Here is an 18477-nt window from a genome sequence, read left to right as displayed (position 1 = left end):
AATAATCAAACACATACGACTAAGGTGAATAATCAAACACATACGACTAAGGTGAATAATCAAACACATACGACTGAGGTGAATAATCAAACACATACGACTAAGGTGAATAATCAAACACATACGACTAAGGTGAATAATCAAACACATACGACTAAGGTGAATAATCAAACACATACGACTGAGGTGAATAATCAAACACATACGACTAAGGTGAATAATCAAACACATACGACTAAGGTGAATAATCAAACATCGCAGTATTTCTGCTTGGGTAGTTTAATACGAAAGAGAAGCTAACATATAACACTTTATTATACAATTCTTCTTTGATGCTCTGGCCTGAGAGCTGGCTTGCTATTCAGTCGCTGTATCCATGTTAACTCTGGTCGTCATATGTAAATGAAAAGAGTTGAAAAAATAGGGAAGATCTGATGATACAGAACAGCATATAAAAACACAAGGACGATAAGAAAGGTGAAAATTTATTGATGTACCAGCCTGGTTCTCTGTGTTGCTGTGAGGTTGTGGTGCACGCAAGGAATGGAGAAAGTTGAGATGAAGCTGAAAATATTCCGAAGCAATTCAAGATCAGTTGCGAAGATAAGATGATCTATTCAAGTTGTGAGAGAATGAAGTATTCATCAGCCAGTGAGTGACAGTGTGAGGCGGCAGACGTGAGGACATTACGGCCAAGTTTTGAGAATGATCAAAACAGACTACCTGGATTGGCAGCCAGCTGAGCCATGCCTGGCGTAGAACGTCGTCTCTGGGAGATGTGATTGTGATGGAGGTTATACACTTGGCACAAGACCGTCATGAACGGAAATGTATCATCGCTCCTTTTGGACCACTGGAGATCTGAAGAGGAGAACGACATTATCAAGGAGGTCAACATGACCTCACCCTGACCAAACGCTGGTAAGATCTACCGTAATTTACAGAAAGCAAAATTGTTGCCGGATGTTCTGGCAAGATACAGCGAGCAGGTCATCAGCGGTCATATGTGATGGGTGAGAAGCAGAGGTCATCAAGAGTAGACAACTTGTCGGTCAGTGATTGATGCAGATGTGGTCCTGGAACAGGTTCAGCTGATAATGTATAGCTTGTGGGTAGTGACCGACGATTGATGACAAGGAATGGCCGAGTGTAGGTCCGGTGTCCAGCAGCAGACATCAGGAGGATCAGGCAAGGTCACTCAACTTGGAGAGGAGGAGGAACCTACCCCAGCAGGACGATGGCGCTCCTCTCACACGCGTACCTGATCATGGTAACAGTAAACACTTAGTCTCACATGTTAGGCAGTAATTTTGGTGTGTGTGTGTGTGTGTGTGTGTGTGTGTGTGTGTGTGTGTGTGTGTCATTACCATTTGCATGTTATGGGGAGAGAAGTTTAGACCTGTGTTGCTCCGTTTCTTAATATTGTATATACTATGTATTATGTCTTTATTGCTGGGAATGTACTATACAGACACACACACGCACACGCACACACACACACACACACACACACACACACACACACACACACACACACACACACACACACACACACACACACACAGACACACACACACACACACAAATCTCAGTTTGTTTGTGTGTGTGTGTTTCTGTGTTACTTCGTGAATCTGGTGTTCCTTTGAGCGTTTCTAATAAGTCTGCATCCCCTCCTGTGTTGTGGTCTAGACTTGTACCGTTGATATCTGAGTTGGTAATGCTGCTGTGTTGGTCTCTGGTGTTGCTGCCGGTGTTTCTGTTGTTTGCTGTGTTTACTGTCAACTATGTGTTTGCAGTGTACTGACGCTGTGTGCTTTGATTGTTGCTATCTGTACTTGTAATGTTCTGCTTTGTGTGTTCTAGTGTTATCTTGTGCTTCTGCAGATGATGTTTCTTCTTCTGATATTGTTCCATATGCTATTTGTCTGTGTGTGTTTCTATCGTTTGCTATGTGTTGCTATGTGTTGCTATGTGTAGTTATGTGTAATTCTGCTCTAGCTATCTATGTTTCTTTTGTTGGTCTCTGAATTTCTAGCACTGTTTTATCTTCTTATGTTAGAGTTCTGTATGTTGTACTAGCTTCATTTTTGTTGCGTACTTGCATTTGATATTGTGTTGCAAGTGTTTCCATCAAAGCGGTAATATTGTTTTGTGTCCGTGTCAGATACACTTTAATGATGAAACTCGAATACATAACACACATAATGACAACCATTTCACATCTAATTCCAGAAACACCAGCTGATGATGATTGAGGATAGGCTATGATAAGCAGGTTACCAGACTGACACTGAAGAGCAGGTAGGAACATGAATTTTTTTCTGCTGACTTTTAACAGAGCAGAAAACGTTATCTTAGACTGTCAGGAGACTGTGTGACCACAGGGTTGTGGCTGTTCGTTCAGCCTCCGCTCGTTGGTAGCTGGATGTTTCATCAGCCCTTCACGTTGTCAGCCTTACCGTATACTACTTAAGATGGCCAGAGACACCAAAATGAGTTAGACTGACTCTTCTCTTACATCCGTCAGCAAAGTTTCTAATGTGTGGGATTGCTATGACGAGATAGACAATGAGGGAAATCCCATCCCTGCCATGACAGACACCAGGGTGTCTTGCTTTTGGCGTCCCAGACGCCTGGACAGCACGAGCCACCATTACAGTGACAGACACCAGAGCATCTTACCTTCTGTTGGAGCCGCAGGATTCATCGTTCCAGTCATAGTTCTTGCCCTTGTGCATCTCGACGCAATCCTCACCGATGAACATATTTCCGTTTGGCTCTCCGCTTGCCCACCTTAATTCAAGTAAGGATTAGTTGATGAAAAGAGACTTAAAGAGATCATTTGCAATGATAACTGTTTAAACATAATGAACGTAAATGCAGAGAATAGGAAACAAAAAGTAAGCTTATCTCTTTTTCAAAATGGGCCTCATTTTGTTAACTAACATGCTGGTGTTGCAGAAAGTGATATCTTAAGTGGAGGAAAAAATATTTTCGTTTACTTTCTCTCCTAGAAAATTGGATAATGGTATTGAAGAATGACGTACTGTCTGGGTAATAATGAAATGAAATAGGCTCAGTATAAACAAAGAGAAACTCAGTGTCATACATTGTTCATATTTAGAAGAGGATTTATGCCAGTAATCGTAGAATCTACTCGAAGATGAGTAGATAGGAGGAAGGGGAAAGGTTAGAGGGGAGAGGGATGGGACAGAGTAGAGATGGGGTGGGTGACAAAGGGCAAAAAGATGGGATTAAGGGGTAAGGGATGGGGTGATGCAGAGAGGGACAAGGTAAGGGGGAGAAGGTGAGATAAAAGGTAAAGGGACGAGATACAACAGAAAGGTACAAGAATAAGTGTACAAGACCGGAAAATGAAAATGATCAGAGCGCAAGGGGAACGCGCAGAATTCCCTCTCCGTATTTTTGGTCAGACAAGGAAGAATACGTGTCTCATAAGAAATACTGATCAACAGGCACTTATGCATATCTTATAATACAGACCGTTATATTTGCAACAATCAGGCATGTATATTTGGTTGATGATTGGAAGATCACGTATGTTCTCTCTGTATGTAATGTTAGCAGTACGACACAGGGGTAGTCATTCGTGAAAGCAGATATATACAGTTGCAGCTATAAATAAGAACATATACATCGTATACGATGGGAAATTTTGATGCAAGACTGGCAAAGGTGTAATCTGTTGATGGTGTTAACAGCAAGACAAGCAAGCTTCTGCGTCTCCTGGCAAAAGATGGAAACGTATTCTATATGGAAGATATTAAGAATAAGACAAGCGTGCGAGTATATCCCGTGGGAGACACTAGTAACAAGACGAGTCAAGAATGTGCACGTGCATCCTGTGGAAGATGTTGATCATAGATAATGAGCAACATAATTATTTTGGAAACTGTAAGATTGAGGCAGTTTTAGGGGGTACTTCTTGTGGAGATTGTTAACAGTACATCTATTCCTGGAAAAGTGAAGTTCATAGAAACTGTGAGTGATGATAAGACAAGCCAATGCGTACTTTTTGAAGGAGACGAGGCTCTTGTCGGAGTCCCATACAAAAACGCCTTCCTTCTCTAGGTCGTTGAGACCGATCCAGGTGTTGTCAGTCAGCCGACCTGCAGGAGAGACGAGAACCAGAGGCTCTTAACAGGTCATGATGGTGGCTCAGTATGGCACTTTCCCGTCCCACACAAGTTTATTAGCCTCAGTCATCCACCGTCATCTAGAAACACTCATCAACACTCGTCATACACTTGAATCTAGAAACATTCTTCAAGAGTAGTCATACACCTGCATCTAGAAACACTCATCAACACTCGTCATACATTTATAGCTAGACAACTTTCTAGTATTCATTATACAGTTACACTGAGCAACAATCTCCAGCACCCGTCATCCACCTACACTCAGGAACTCTTCATCAGCCACTATCCACCTACATCCCAGATTATTCTCTAGCTTCCTTCATCCACCATCATGACTGTAGGAACTCCTCTCATCATCCACATCATCAAATAGAACGCTCCAATGAACGTCGTATTCCTCCATGTAAGAGCTGTACAACAGTTGTCAAACATCTGCATCTCTCTAGTAACTATCAGTCAGCTACATGTAGGAAATACCCTCCACTAGCCATCATCTCTCTCCATCGCTGCCTACGTACCCACCTCCCTCTGTTTACCTGTGATCTAACTCCTCGTAATCAGACATCAGCCAGCAGGTACCGGCCGACCTTCTCACCCTCTGGTCTCCGCAAACATTACCCTCCCACAACAGGCCTGAAGGAACCAACCCACACACTTACTTTTAACAAAGTTGAACTCGGTCAGGTTGGTGATCTTAACGTAGGCGCCGTTGATACTCGCACAGTAGTCTCTTCCCTCCTGCCAGCTTCCCGTTCTCTTTGTGGTAAAGTGATAGCAAGACGAGCTGAAGAGCTCCCATCCAGCAGGGCATACAAGAGATATGGTTGTTGTTCTTGTGGTAGGAACGGTCGTTGGCAATGTCTTGGTTGTGGTGTCGGAAGCTTCTTCTGTTGCATCAGTCTCCTGAGCAACAGCATTGCCTGCACCAGCTTGACCCTGGACGTTGTTGCCACAATCAGGATTAACTGGCGCCTCGTCTGTGTGGCCGGAAGTTGGTGATACTGTGGCCACAGTGGTCGGCGGTTCTTTTGAAAGACCTCCAGTTGACCCACTACCACCAGGAACTTGGGTTGACCCACTACCACCAGGAACTTGGGTTGACCCACTACCACCAGGAACTTGGGTTGAGCCACTACCACCAGGAACTTGGGTTGACCCACTACCACCAGGAACTTGGGTTGACCCACTACCACCAGGAACTTGGGTTGACCCACTACCACCAGGAACTTGGGTTGACCCACTACCACCAGGAACTTGGGTTGACCCACTACCTCCAGGAACTTGGGTTGACCCACTACCACCAGGAACTTGGGTTGAGCCGCTACCACCAGGAACTTGGGTTGACCCACTGCCACCAGGAACTTGGGTTGACCCACTACCACCAGGAACTTGGGTTGACCCACTACCACCAGGAACTTGGGTTGAACCACTACCACCAGGAACTTGGGTTGACCCACTACCACCAGGAACTTGGGTTGACCCACTACCACCAGGAACTTGGGTTGACCCACTGCCACCAGGAACTTGGGTTGAACCACTACCACCAGGAACTTGGGTTGACCCACTACCACCAGGAACTTGGGTTGACCCACTACCGCCAGGAACGTGGGTTGAGCCGCTACCAACAGGAACTTGGGATGACCCACTACCACCAGGAACTTGGGTTGAACCACTACCACCAGGAACTTGGGTTGACCCACTACCGCCAGGAACGTGGGTTGAGCCGCTACCAACAGGAACTTGGGTTGACCCACTACCACCAGGAACTTGGGTTGAGCCACTACCACCAGGAACTTGGGTTGACCCACTACCACCAGGAACTTGGGTTGAGCCACTACCACCAGGAACTTGGGTTGAGCCACTACCACCAGGAACTTGGGTTGACCCACTACCACCAGGAACTTGGGTTGACCCACTACCACCAGGAACTTGGGTTGACCCACTACCACCAGGAACTTGGGTTGACCCACTACCACCAGGAACCTGGGTTGAGCCATTTCCTCCAGGAACTTGGGTTGAGCTAATGCTACCAGGAACTTGGGTTGAGCCACTACCACCAGGAACTTGGGTTGAGCCGCTACCGCTAGGAACTTGGGTTGACCCACTACCACCAGGAACTTGGGTTGAGCCACTACCACCAGGAACTTGGGTTGAGCCGCTACCGCTAGGAACTTGGGTTGAGCCGCTACTGCTAGGAACTTGGCTTGAGCCTCCATGACAAGCCTCATTATGCATTCGTATTTGCAGAAGATGGAAATCTGTGGATGTGAAGGAGCGCTTGGTGAGGTACAGGGGACATGCTGGAGCGAGGAGAGTTGATACTTATATAAACATCACAATGTTTGCCCCGAAGTAGTTCTAATATCTTGCTATCTGTCATCTTGTATGGATGAGACGAATAACTGAACGAGGTAAAGGAACTGGCTGGAGGTAAACATCAGTTGATAAACCCGTAAAAATAAGGGAAAAGAAACTTAACTGGGTGAAAATGGCGGGGCTAAGTTAAACCCTACTGACCTATCCAACAGTGATTGTTAAAAACAAAGATATTTTGATAACCTGGTTAGATGTGATGGGTAATGTCAAGGGAAAGAGCCACTTCATAGTTGCTGTTGCTATTGGGTATAGGAAGGCGAAAAGGATCAACCTTACTAATCGTTGTGTACTGACTGATCTGATTGGTAACTCTGCAGTGACTGACTTATGTATTGACTGACCTGGTTAGCAGCTAAGTATTGAATGACCTACGTACGAGGGTAAGTGCCCAACCTGTCTAAAGTCCCGGGAGATTATTAGAGCTCTGACTGCAATTAGCAAGTTTTTGACTATCTTGTAAAGTGATCATAATTAAAGGTACAAGACAGGTAACTCATCCAGCTGGCAACGTTGTGCGCAGGCTGAGGGGTAGTGAATCACCTGGTTAACTAGACTGAATACGTGGAGGGAACAAGTGAGTGAAGTTGTGAGTAGCAGTGGTAGTTATAAGTAAAAGACACGACCACTCTAACCTGTAACTTTAAAGAGATGTCAAAACTCGCGACTTATTGGCTAGAGGTGTTTGGTGACAAGTAACTTGTAGTTGGTGATGTTTATTACAAGTAAAGAACACGTGACTGACCTGGCTGGTCCTCCACCAGGGAGCAGTTCAGCTGACCGTCCAGGTCGTATTCCAGCTTCAACATGACACCATATTCAGCCAGACGATCCTCTCGTTTGTACACGGACCCGGCCACCGACGTCTGCAAGAAGACACAGTTCAGACATTTCAATTGACTTGATGACCAGCACTAACCACCTCCTGCTGACACCTCACTCTACCACTGTTCCGAAGTTCAGAAAACCAGCAGTCATCACTTCTTGCTAACAAGGTCTCTTCACCCACACAGTTAACCGTATGTAATGACTAGAGTCATGTATTGATTAAGGAAAGTGTAAGGAGATGAGACAAACATCTGATCCACAATGGTTCATGGTCAAATGTGGAGAGTCTGAGTTCCTTCATCACCCTGAGGCATCACTGTGAAGTGAGCCCTCGCATGTTATTGTCTTGCCAAGCTTAACCAGACTTGTTTCGTCTTAAAATGATGAAGATCGTGTATGAGGACGCTGGTTATGTGAACAGTGGTAGTCTTTTATGACTGATATTCTGGTAATGATCGACATAATGAAGGAATTGAACCTAAACAAGTCTCGCGGACCAGATGATAGGAAGAATAATCATTTATACTCAAGAAGAGTGGAGATATCCTAGACTGTCCGATAAGAAATAAAAAAATTCTAATGTGATATCCATTTTTAGGAAAGCTGAGAGAAATATGACCCTAGACTGCTGACCTGTGTCATCAGTACTTGAGTCTGTAAGCTACTGAGGATGTTAGTTTGCAGAGCGTTTTGCGCATAGGAACTATGTAGATGAGAGACAACGTCGTTTCAGTAGAAAATTATGCAGGACAAATTCACTAAAATCTTGTAAGAGGGTAAAGAACTTTACAGAAAAGAGAAATAGGGCAGTAGATTATACAGTCTTCGACTGCTCTTGACGGACGTTTGAATACGGTGATTTAGGGAAAATGTTTAAAGGAGAGGCACTCCCAGGATGGTGTCGAGTTACGGGTATTACTTGAGAGGATTGAGAGATTATTGAGTAAGAGTAAAGGCCGTACATCAGGGAATATTTTTCAAGAAGACTCAGGATAACATTTAATGTCCCTAAGGGTCTAGTGTTATGACCACTTCTGGATCTGGTATATGTAAATACCTTGCCTATAAAAAAACAAGGCGTAATATGTATGCTGTTGAGACCAAGCTACGAGGTGAAGTGCGAAGAAATATAGAGTGCAACACAATGTAAAGAGGCGTAGATGAAATGAAACAGATAAAGGAATGACTGACATAGCTCGTCCTTAACAAATGGAATGTGATGAAAAATACAAGAGTTGAAAATAGACCAGACTGGTGAGTATCGCATTAGTAGAAGCACTCTAAAGGGATCAGCCCGAAAGGTGATCTTCAAGACAGGTCGAATTTATTACCGGAAATCATATTAAGAGGATGACTAGAGCAAACAGACACGCTACTGAATGCAGTGAGAATAGAGCTAAAATACTGTGAAGCGAATTTAAAAGAAAGAAAAGTCTTTTGGTCAACCCAATCAAATGAAGGAGAGACAGGATAGAGTTCTCAAGGGCATAGGTAATCTTATTATGACTAGTTCCCGAGTTACAAGGGACTTACAAAATCAGAAAACATAACAGGAATAAGAAACATGTTAGGAAGAATGGACAGAACCATTCCGTCAGGAACAAAATGGTTGTCATGTGGAACCAACTGAGCAAAGAGGAAGTACATTGAGTATGGTTTGGTTGTTTAATATTTTTTGTTGTCATAGAAATATTAGGTAGAGAAATAGTACATGTGAAGCTTCTTTTCCCTATCAACGAACTGGTTATCACACAAACTCACACACACACACACACACACACACACACACACACACACACACACACACAGGTTGCCAGCAGAAGTTGTCATAAAGGCAGAGTAACCTTACGTTCAGTTGTTGCTGACATGGAGAGGAGCAGTTGACGTGAGGGAAGCCGCTGGAGAAGTCTATCGTGATGGTGTCTTGACACTGGAGCGGTTGGTCGTCACCTGAGCCCAGCTGTCGACCTGCCAGAGCCACCTGGCTCACCACGCCACCCCGCACCACCTGAACCAAACAACAACCAGTACAAAATATCAACATCATTACAACACAAACGTGTTGGCTTACATAACCTCCAGAACATCAGACAACTACGTGGTATCATAACATCTACCCTCGTATGTGACACACATCACAAATGTTACGGTTATCTCCTCTAATCATCCATAAATGTTATAGTTACCATTATATCTTATTCAGTTTCCTTTTATGAAATTGTATTGAAACTGGAAGATGGCCAAAGTCAAGTCTCTCTCTCAGGAATGGCCATAAGAGGAAAATGTGATACAAAGCTGTTGGTAAATGTATGATGTAATCTGTACACATCTCAGTCATTTCAAACTCATATGTTATATATCTGAGGCCAGTGAATTGGCCACACTGATGTTAAGTAAAGTAATATAGAGAGAGATCTATGTATCAAGAATAAATGGTATTATTTATGTTATGAGAGAGCCATGCATATTTTGCTATTATAAATATATTTTTATAGACATTTATCTATGTTTGGTATTTGACCGGCTTGAGAAGAGTAGATATATATATCATTACTATCATCAGCTGTCAGATGTTAGCCAGATTGTAAGGGAATCTGGGTCTAGCCCAAATTTCTCTGTTAACAGAAGCTGTTAAAACAGAGTTATCTGTTTTAATGGGCCTATGGGCTGATTATACACTCTTTAATGTATAAGGGGTGGGGGCAGAACGTAACATGGGAGCCTGTCCGGGAGCTCGAACTGTGAAACTTGCTGTCTGGGACCTTGAACTGTGAAAACTACCGTTCGGGTTGGATCTTGAACTTTGAAAACTGCTGTCTGGGATGCTTTAACTGTGCAACCTACTGTCTAGGATTGTGAACTGTGAAATCTGCCGTCAGGGAACTGAATATATGGGAGCCTGCTATCCAGGATATGAATATGCGAACACAGTCCAGGGAGCTGAAATTGTGGCACTGTAATACAAGCTGTCCGAAGTGTTGTGGGTTAGCACTCTACTGTGCTCTCTTGAAATACATGGAGAAGATTTCTCCAAGCGAGTAAGTGTTCATACTTGTAAATGTACTGTTTAAACATGGCAGATAACGTTCAGAAGTTTATTGAAACCCAGGATATACATTTTCTGTACCAGTGTAAGAAAGATGAACTGAAACAGGTGGCAGTTAATTTTGGAATTTCTCTGCTGACACATGTCAAAGGTGACATGCAGAGAGAATTAATTGATCAGTTGGTGTTTTATCAATATTGAAGGAACCTCAAGGTGTTGATAATAGTAAAAAAGTTGCAATGGAGAGATTAAGACTAGAAATTGAGCAAAGAAAATACAAATTGAGGTAAAAAAAGAGAGAATCCAGGCTGATAAAGAAATAAAACTTAGAAATTAAAGGTACGAGGAGGAAATTTGCAGATAATGAAGAAAAAGTAAGAGTTTGTTGAAGATGAAGTTGAGGACTTCTTTATTTAGTTTGAAATACTTGCAACTATTAAAGAATGGGATGAAATTGACTGGTCTATGTTGGTGCAGAGTAGATTTAAGGGTAAGACTAGAGAGGCTTATCATGTCTTAGTTTAATGGAATCAGTAGATTATAAGGCTGCTAAGGAAGCAGTATCAAACTGTGGAATTGAATGCAGAAGCATACAGGAGAAGGTTTAGGGACGTCAAGAAAATTAGCGGACAAACCTGGAGATAGCTAGAAAATGTGGAATGACATTTGATAGGTGGTATAAGTCAGTAAAAGTGGAAAGAATGGAGGACCAGGGGCAACTAATCCCGTTGGAACGGTTCAAAAGTGGTTTACAACCTGAATTATATTATGAAATATGCAAGAGTGGAGTGAAAAATGTGACGGAAGCAGCCAGGATGGCTGACCAGTTAGTTATAGTTAACAAATAATGTAAGAAATAAATAACATGAAGACAAAGTGTGATAAGAGAGTAACGGACAGAATTATGATAAACCTTATGAATATCCACATTATTCAAGATAGAATAATAGAAGGAATTATGGCAAACTTTATTGATACTCACACTATTCAAATGTTCAACAGCCTAGTCAACATTATTATGTGGAAGGTTCACATAACTATGAGCCCCAAAACAATGCAGGAAATATATTCCAAAGACAAACACAATACAGGTATTCAAGACCTCAGTTTAGTCATGACCCTTATGTTAGTAGACAGGAGAGACCACCGATGAAATAAATGTTTGGGATGTGGAGAATTTGGTCATGATAAATATCAGTGCCAAATATCACCAAAGACTATAATATTAAATGTTGCTTGGAAACAGAAACATGATATTAGTGAGGTAAGAAGTAATGAGTATAATGTGGGTAATCTAAAGTGTGCAGTTTATGAACCATACATTACTGAAGGATTATCTGGAATTAAATGTAGTCCTGAGAAGTTTAATTCTGAAAGATGTATCAGAGTGGATGAAGGAGTCTTACTCTGTGGAAAAAATGAATGTAAAAGGGGTTATGGTTAGGCAAGCCTATCCCATTCCATTATATAGATATTGAGAGTGGATTTGTGAGTGGCTGTGCAAGGTTTGGGATATGTGAGGAATTTCCTACGTCTGGAGTCCACATGCTATTGGGGAATGATTTGACTGACAAATTAGTCCCAGAGCCTATGATGAGCAATAATCCATTTGATGTAGATACTATTGTAAAGGTGAACCACATGACAGATAAAACTGTAGAGAATCTGATTCATAGCAACGTACAGTGTACTGAAATTGTTTATCCAGCTTATGTTGTGACCAGGTCAATGTGAAAGAGAGGAGAAGTTGATTATGATTTAGGTGAATCATTTAATGAAGAGTATGCAACTAGAGATAATTCAGAAGAAATTGGAAATGGGAACAGTGGAATTAAAGATTGATTTTGTTGTGGACAAGAAAGAGTTGACAGAGTTACAGAAGGGTGATGAGAGTTTGAAAGAATGTTGGAGTGAAGCTTCTAGAAATGGGAATGAGAATGATGTGTCAGTTGGATTTTATGTATGAAATGGCGTGTTAATGAGAAAATGGAGGCCTGGTTATATTCCAGCATCTGATCACTGGGAGGTTAGAAGGCAAATTGTAGTTCCAAAGAATTATAAAGTACATGTAATTGCTCTGTCTCATAGTTCTTGTTTGTCTGGACAATTGGGAGTTAGAGAGACACATTATAGAATATTAACTCATTCTTATTGGCCAAGTATGAAGAAAGATGTGTCCCAGTATTGTAAGACTTGTAAATTATGTCAGAAAGCACCATTTATCAAGCAGCATCCTTATAGAGTGAATCCTAAAATGAGAGAGATAGTGAGAAAAGAAGCACAGTATATACTTGACAATGATCTGATTAAAAAAAGTAATAGTCTTTGGAGTTCACCTTGTGTATTGATAACTAAACCTGACGGTATTTCCAACAGATTTTGTACAGATTTTAGAAAGATAAATAGAATAACTAAAGCTGACTCGTATCCTACTCCAAGAGTAGAAGTTTGTATTGATCAAATAGGAAATGCTAAATTTGTACTAAGTTAGACTTATTGAAAGGGCATTGGGAAGTACCTTTGACTCAAAGAGCAAAAGAAATTTCTGCATTTGTAAATATGAATGGCTTGTATCAGTATGAAAAACAGTGGAAGTACTCTCCAAAGATCAATAAATCAAGTATTGTGTGATGTTAAAGATTGTTCTCTATATATAGATGACATAGTGTTGTATTAAAAAACTTGGGAAGAACATATGCACTAAGTGAGGGAAGTGTTTAATAGGTTGGGCAAAGCAAATTTAACGGTAAACCTTGTAAAGAGTGAATTTGCTAGAGCAACTGTAGAATATCTAGGTTATGTTGTTGGTCAGGGATGTGTAAAACCAATCACAGCTAAGATGGAAAGTATTGTAAAGTTTCCAGCACCTACAAATAAGAAAGAATTATTGAGATTTCTGGGCATGGCTGGATATCATCGTAGGTTCTGTAAGAATTTTTCAATCATTGCTTTACCATTAACCAACTTATTGTCAAAGAAAGTCAAATTTGTATGGAATGATCATTGTGATGAAGCCTTTAAGAAACTGAAACAGATACTTGTCTGTACACCCATACTTTCTACTCTGAGTAATGATAGACCTTTTAAACTGTACATAGATGCAAGTAATTTTGGGGTTGTTGGGGTCTTAATGAAGGAGAAAAAGAAGATATTGATTTTTCAATTTGTTATTTTTCAAAGAAGTTAATGTCCTCTAAGAAAAAACTACAGTACTATTGAAAATGAATCATTAGCCTTGATTTTAAGTTCGAATAATTTTGATGTTTATTTGAGAGGAGCAGTTGGGCTGATCCAAGTGTTTACAGATCACAATCCCCTTATATTTTTGAATAAGACGGAAAATGGAAACCAACGTTTAACACGGTGGAGTCTTTTGTTACAATATTATGATTTGATTATTAAGCATGTAAGAGGAAAGGATAATGTTATAGCTGATGTATTGTCTCGTAAACCAGTTAGTCATGAGTCAAATAGTGGCTGACTCATGTCTCTTTTGGGTGGGGGATGTTACAGTTATCTCCCCTAATTACCCATAAATGTTATAGTTACCTATTACGTCTTATTCACTTTTCTTTGAGAAATTGTATAGAAACTGGAAGATGGCCAAGGTCAAGTCTCTCTCTCAAGAATGGCCGAAAGAGGAGAATGTGATACAAAGCTGTTAATAAATGTATAATGTAGTCTGTACACATGTCAGTCATTTCAAACCCATATGTTATATAGCTGAGGCCCGTGAATTTGCCAGACTGATGTTAAGTAAAGTGATATAGAGAGAGATCTATGTATCAAGAATAGATGGTATTATTCATGCTACGAGAGAGCCATGTTTATTTTGCTATTATTGATATGTTTTTATAGACTTTTATCTGTGTTTGGTATTTGACCAACTTGAGAAGAAGGGAAGAATAGATATATCATTACGGCCGTCAGCTGTCAGATGTCAGCCAGATTGTAAGAGAAACTGTGTCTAGCACAAATTTCTCTGTTAACAGAAGTCTATGGGCTGATTATACACTCTTTAATGTATAATGCGTGGAGGTAGAACGTAACACAAAATACATGTAATGTTTCAACTAGAATGTGACCTATAGAAAAGGCATTCTGGATTTGATGTTCAGTTTCAGAAGCAATGCAGGTCACAGTAAACATCATACTGCAGGGTATATGTCATGTTTCCGATATTACGTAGACACTGATATCAGAGTAAAATAGAATACATGTTAAACCATGACCTAAGTGTCATTTTTCCTTTCCAGATACGCACCATTCACGGGTATTACTCTCTATATAAACGTTGGGCCTATCAAAACAAAAGGTATTTACCGTTATTCAAGTTCTGATAGACATGCCTCTGGAAGAATAAAAGATGGTTCGTTAGAAACGAAAAAAACTTAAGAAAGTAAATAGCTACACAGTGTAGATATATGAGGTAAAATGGAGACAATGATTTGGTCACAAACAGTGTAAATTTACTGATACTGTAATATTAGTGAAGTTGTGAGCATAGGTTCCTGCCGATGAGGTCCACCAGTACGCTGAACTATGGTGTAAGTCAATTGATCTGGAGCATTGTTAACGGTCAGGCTCTGGATACGGGAGCTAGAGCACCTGCTGAACTGATTTACAGGTTGCCTTCAGCCTTACGCTCGGGTGAAGATAGGTATTGGTGTAGGCTAATTGATGGGCTACCTACCGTGGCCAGGGAGACCAGGAGGGCCAACAGATAGACCGTCACCATCCTGCCAGCTTCACAGTGAATGTTGGGTCGAACACCCGAGCCTGGCCTTATATAGCCCTGAAGTACCCCAAAACCCAGACGCCAACACCTGCTATACTACGATTGTCCCTACCACCTACACCTCCCTAAATATCTCCATCACCAACACACTCAACACCGCCACCCTATCCAACACCATCTGCGAAAAAGACAGATGAAAGTAATTTGTATCCTGCCATTTTTCCACATTCACTTGATTTTCTCTTCAGTAAACACAACTGTGTAAACCAAGTGAGATTCATCAAAAGCTTTTCCCCTGGTAATTGTGAACTGCTGCAGACTTCCTTTTTACTTACAAATACGGCATTTGTCACCTACATAATATGTGCTGTACTACCCTCCCATGATAACATTCATAACGATATTGATACAAGAACGTATTCACACACACACACACACACACACACACACACACATATATATATATATATATATATATATACATATATATATATATATATATATATATATATATATATATATATATATATATATTCTTTCTTTTTTTCTTTTAAACTATTTGCCATTTCCCGCGTTGGCAAGGTAGCGTTAAGAACAGAGGACTGGGCCTTTTTTGGAATATCCTCACCTGGCCCCCTCTGTTCCTTCTTTTGGAAAATTAAAAAAAAAAAAGAGAGGGGAGGATTTCCAGCCCCCCCGCTCCCTCCCCTTTTAGTCGCCTTCTACGACACGCAGGGAATACGTGGGAAGTATTCTTAATCCCCTATCCACAGGGATATATATATATATATATATATATATATATATATATATATATATATATATATATATATATATATATATATATATATATATATATATTATTTTTTTTTTTCATTTTGCTTTGTCGCTGTCTTCCGCGTTAGCGAGGTAGCGCAAGGAAACAGACGAAAGAATGGCCCAACCCTCCCACATACACATGTATATACATACACGTCCACACACGCAAATATACATATCTATACATCTCAATGTACACATATATATACACACACAGACGTATACATATATACACATGTACATAATTCATACTGTCTGCCTTTATTTATTCCCATCGCCACCTCGCCACACATGGAATAACAACCCCCTCCCCCCCTCATGTGTGCGAGGTAGCGCTAGGAAAAGACAACAAAGGCCCCATTCAAACTCAGTCTCTAGCTGTCATGTAATAATGCCCGAAAACACAGCTCCCTTTCCACATCCAGGCCCCACACAACTTTCCAGGGTTTACCACAGACGCTTCATATGCCCTGGTTCAATCCATTGACAGCACGTCGACCCCTGTATACCACATCGCTCCAATTCACTCTATTCCTTACACGCCTTTCACCCTCCTGCATGTTCAGGCACCGATCACTCAAAACCTTTTTCACTCCATCTTTCCACTTCCAATTTGGTCTCCCACTTCTCCTCGTTCCCTCCACCTCCGACACATATATCCTCTTGGTCAATCTTTCCTCAATCATTCTCTCCATGTGACCAAAACATTTCAACCACCCTCTTCTGCTCTCTCAACCACACTCTTTTTATTTCCACACTTCTCTCTTACCCTTACATTACTTAATCGATCAAACCACCTCACACCACATGTTGTCCTCAAACATCTCATTTCCAGCCCATCCACCCTTCTGCGCATAACTCTATCCATAGCCCAGGCCTCGCAACCATATAACATTGTTGGAACCACAATTCCTTCAAACAAACCCATTTTTGCTTTCCGAGATAATGTTCTCGACTTCCAAACATTATTCAAGGCTCCCAGAATTTTCGCCTCCTCCCCCACCCTGTGATTCACTTCCGCTTCCATGGTTCCATCCGCTGACAGATCCACTCCCAGATATCTAAAACAATTTGCTTCCTCCAGTTTTTCTCCATTCAAACTTACCTCCCAATTGACTTGACCCTCAACCCTATTGTACCTAATAACCTTGCTCTTATCCACATTTACTCTTAACTTTCTTCTTTCACACACTTTACCAAACTCAGTCACCAGCTTCTGCAGTTTCTCACATGAATCAGCCACCAGCGCTGTATCATCAGCGAACAACAACTGACTCACTTCCCAAGCTCTCTCATCCCCAACAGACTTCATACTTGCCCCTCTTTCCAAAACTCTTGCATTCACCTCCCTAAGAACCCCATCCATAAACAAATTAAACAACCATGGAGATATCACACACCCCTGCCGCAAACCTACATTCACTGAGAACCAATCACTTTCCTCTCTTCCTACACGTACACATGACTTACATCCTCGATAAAAACTTTTCACTTCTAACAACTTTCCTCCCACACCATATATTCTTAATACCTTCCACAGAGCATCTCTATCAACTCTATCATATGCCTTCTCCAGATCCATAAATGCTACATACAAATCCATTTGCTTTTCTAAGTATTTCTCACATACATTCTTCAAAGCAAACACGGGTTCCACACATCCTCTACCACTTCTGAAACCACACTGCTCTTCCCCAATCTGATGCTCTGTAAATGCTTTCACCCTCTCAATCAATACCTTCCCATATAATTTACCAGGAATACTCAACAAACTTATACCTCTGAAATTTGAGCACTCATTCTTATCCCCTTTGCCTTGTACAATGGCACTATGCACGCATTCCGCCAATCCTCAGGCACCTCACCATGAGTCATACATACATTAAATAACCTTACCAACCAGTCAATAATACAGTCACCCCCTTTTTTAATAAATTCCACTGCAATACCATCCAAACCTGCTGCCTTGCCGGCTTTCATCTTCCGCAAAGCTTTTACTACCTCTTCTCTGTTTACCAAATCATTTTCCCTAACCCTCTCACTTTGCACACCACCTCGACCAAAACACCCTATATCTGCCACTCTATCATCAAACACATACAACAAACCTTCAAAATACTCACTCCATCTCCTTCTCACATCACCACTACTTGTTATCACCTTCCCATTTGCGCCCTTCACTGAAGTTCCAATTTGCTCACTTGTCTTACGCACTTTATTTACCTCCTTCCAGAACATCTTTTTATTCTCCCTAAAATCTAATGATACTCTCTCACCCCAACTCTCATTTGCCCTCTTTTTCACCTGTTGCACCTTTCTCTTGACCTCCTGTCTCTTTTTTTTATACATCTCCCACTCAATTGTATTTTTTCCCTGCAAAAATCGTCCAAATGCTTCTCTCTTCTCTTTCACTAATAATCTTACTTCTTCATCCCACCACTCACTACCCTTTCTAATCAACCCGCCTCCCACTCTTCTCATGCCACAAGCAACTTTTGCGCAATCCATCACTG

General features: G+C 41.3%; 1 protein-coding gene across 1 annotated transcript; it reads right to left on the bottom strand.

Annotated features, from left to right (window-relative positions):
• Positions 1-237: 237 nt before the first annotated feature.
• LOC139754930 (uncharacterized) lies at positions 238-15225 on the bottom strand. Its single transcript, XM_071672750.1, has 8 exons — positions 15101-15225; positions 9211-9369; positions 7279-7399; positions 6191-6418; positions 4820-5818; positions 4034-4130; positions 2683-2793; positions 238-1261 (listed from the first exon to the last, which is right to left on the bottom strand). Exons 1-8 carry the CDS (start codon positions 15143-15145, stop codon positions 1222-1224), a joined length of 1800 nt encoding a protein of 599 aa, XP_071528851.1. The 5' UTR covers positions 15146-15225; the 3' UTR covers positions 238-1221.
• Between the last annotated feature and the right edge of the window lie 3252 nt (positions 15226-18477).

Source organism: Panulirus ornatus, chromosome 18 (assembly GCF_036320965.1).
Source record: "Panulirus ornatus isolate Po-2019 chromosome 18, ASM3632096v1, whole genome shotgun sequence".
NCBI lineage: Eukaryota > Metazoa > Arthropoda > Malacostraca > Decapoda > Palinuridae > Panulirus > Panulirus ornatus.
This window is presented reverse-complemented; position numbering and strand designations above follow the sequence as displayed.

Excerpts from the sequence above, each read along its gene's own strand:
- LOC139754930 (XM_071672750.1), bottom strand. The coding sequence starts at position 15,145 with ATGGTGACGGTCTATCTGTTGGCCCTCCTGGTCTCCCTGGCCACG. Across the intron at positions 4,131-4,819 it reads CGAGTTCAACTTTGTTAAAA|GTCGGCTGACTGACAACACC; the intron begins GTAAGTGTGTGG and ends TCTCTCCTGCAG. Across the intron at positions 1,262-2,682 it reads TCCTGCGGCTCCAACAGAAG|GTACGCGTGTGAGAGGAGCG; the intron begins GTAAGATGCTCT and ends TACCATGATCAG.